This window comes from Trichosurus vulpecula, chromosome 1 (assembly GCF_011100635.1).
Source record: "Trichosurus vulpecula isolate mTriVul1 chromosome 1, mTriVul1.pri, whole genome shotgun sequence".
Classification (NCBI taxonomy): domain Eukaryota; kingdom Metazoa; phylum Chordata; class Mammalia; order Diprotodontia; family Phalangeridae; genus Trichosurus; species Trichosurus vulpecula.
Window position 1 is genome coordinate 344193487 of NC_050573.1, and position 1726 is coordinate 344195212.

Consider the following 1726-nt stretch of genomic DNA (forward strand, 5'->3'; position numbering starts at 1 on the left):
GAAAGATAATATGTACAATGAATCTTATGTAATTAAAATGACCAAACAGCCCCAGAGAAGAGTTAAAGAAAGAATCTAGCACCACGTCTCCAGTTCTGGTTCTTGCTTCAACAGTGTTTGGATGGAACAGATCTGGGGTCCCCCAGCTCCCGTCGGTTTTCAACTTCACCTTTCTGCAGTCCGTCAGCCCCTGGTGATGAGGGTTTGGGGTGAGAGGTGCTCAACACCCCAAAGTACCGACACACCGGGTCCTGCCGAAAGAATTCGACTCAAGCTTTCTCAGCCAAGGGAAAAGATAAAGTTTATTAAGAGTTAGCCAAATAGGCCTGCCCCAAGACATCCCACCCCTTGCAACGCCTGTAAGGAAAGCGGGCCAGACCAATCTGAGCTAGATTGGATCTGACCACCTTCATGGAGGCAAGATGGAGATTGTATACAAAAAGGTTGTGGGAGGGATTGAGGGGTGGTCTGGGGTGACCAGAAGAGGGGTCTAGGGAGGGACTTAAGGATGAGGTCAGACTCCAGGGTGGGGGAAATAGCTGAAGGCTATATAGAAATGACAGACCATAAAGGGCTGGGGTAACAGAGCTAGGGTATAGATATTTTGATCAGGATTAAGGATGGGAAACAGGATTAAGGGTGGGAAACAGCTGGACAATAGAGGACTGGGCAAGGTAGGCATTTGGGCTTAATGGTTATAGCCTCAGGCCAAGGCCAGGTCGAGTGGGAAGATTCAAGGAGAGTTCAAGGGTTCAAGGGGTTCCCAGAGACTGTGCCCTCATCACTGGGACCAGCCGCCTCCAGCTTCCGGGACCAGTGGACCCGCCTACGGGACCAGCAGACCCCTGCCTCCGGGACCAGCCGCCTCCTCCCTTCGCCAACGGTACCATGAGCTCTAGCTCCCAGATCCGCCAAAACTTCTCCTCTGAGGCCGAGGCCGCCATCAACCACCTGGCCAACCTGTACCTGCAGGCCTCCTACTCCTACCTGTCCCTGGGTTTCTATTTCGATCGGGACGATGTCGCCCTGCCTAGGGTGTCGCGTTTTTTCCGTGAGCTGGCGAAGGACAAACGTGAGGGTGCCGAGCGCCTTATGAGGCTCCAGAACCAGCGTGGGGGCCGTGTCCTCCTCCAGGCTGTGCAGAAACCTGCCCAAGATGAATGGGGCCGCAGCTTGGATGCCATGCAGGCTGCCCTGAACCTGGAAAAGGACCTGAACCAGGCCCTCCTGAAGCTGCACGCCCTGGGCTCGAGCCAAGGTGATCCACAGCTCTGTGACTTCCTGGAGAGCCACTACCTGGGTGAGGAAGTGAAGCTTCTGAAGCGCTTGGGCAACCACCTGACCACCCTGCGCCATGTTCAGGTGGACCCCCAGTCCGGGCTGGGGGAGTACCTGTTTGAGAGGCTGAGCCTGAAGCATGACTAGAGGGAGCGGCCTGGGCAGGCAGCCCTAAGGCCGAACCAAGAACGCCCACAATAAAGCTAGCTGCTCACCCAGCAAAAAAAAAAAAAAAAAAAGAATCTAGCTTCTGCGGAAGTAGGGGACTATGGGTATAAAATATCACAGTTGATGAATGTCATTTGGTTTTGTGTAATTAGCTATCTTTCTATTAAAATACTTTGTTACAAGGACTGATTTGCTGGGTAGGAGAGCGAGATCATATTCAGTTGATGTTAAAAGAAAAAAGATATCAATAAAAATCTTATATTGGCTCTTAGTTCCAAGT

General features: G+C 52.1%; 1 protein-coding gene across 1 annotated transcript; it reads left to right on the plus strand.

Moving 5' to 3' along the window:
• Positions 1 to 888: 888 nt before the first annotated feature.
• LOC118834047 (ferritin light chain-like) lies at positions 889 to 1425 on the plus strand. Its single transcript, XM_036741484.1, has one exon. The coding sequence runs from the start codon at positions 889 to 891 to the stop codon at positions 1423 to 1425; it is 537 nt and encodes a 178-aa protein (XP_036597379.1).
• The last annotated feature ends 301 nt before the right edge of the window (positions 1426 to 1726 follow it).

What these genes read in the sequence shown, in the direction of transcription:
- LOC118834047 (XM_036741484.1), top strand. Translation starts at nt 889, where the DNA reads ATGAGCTCTAGCTCCCAGATCCGCCAAAACTTCTCCTCTGAGGCCGAG.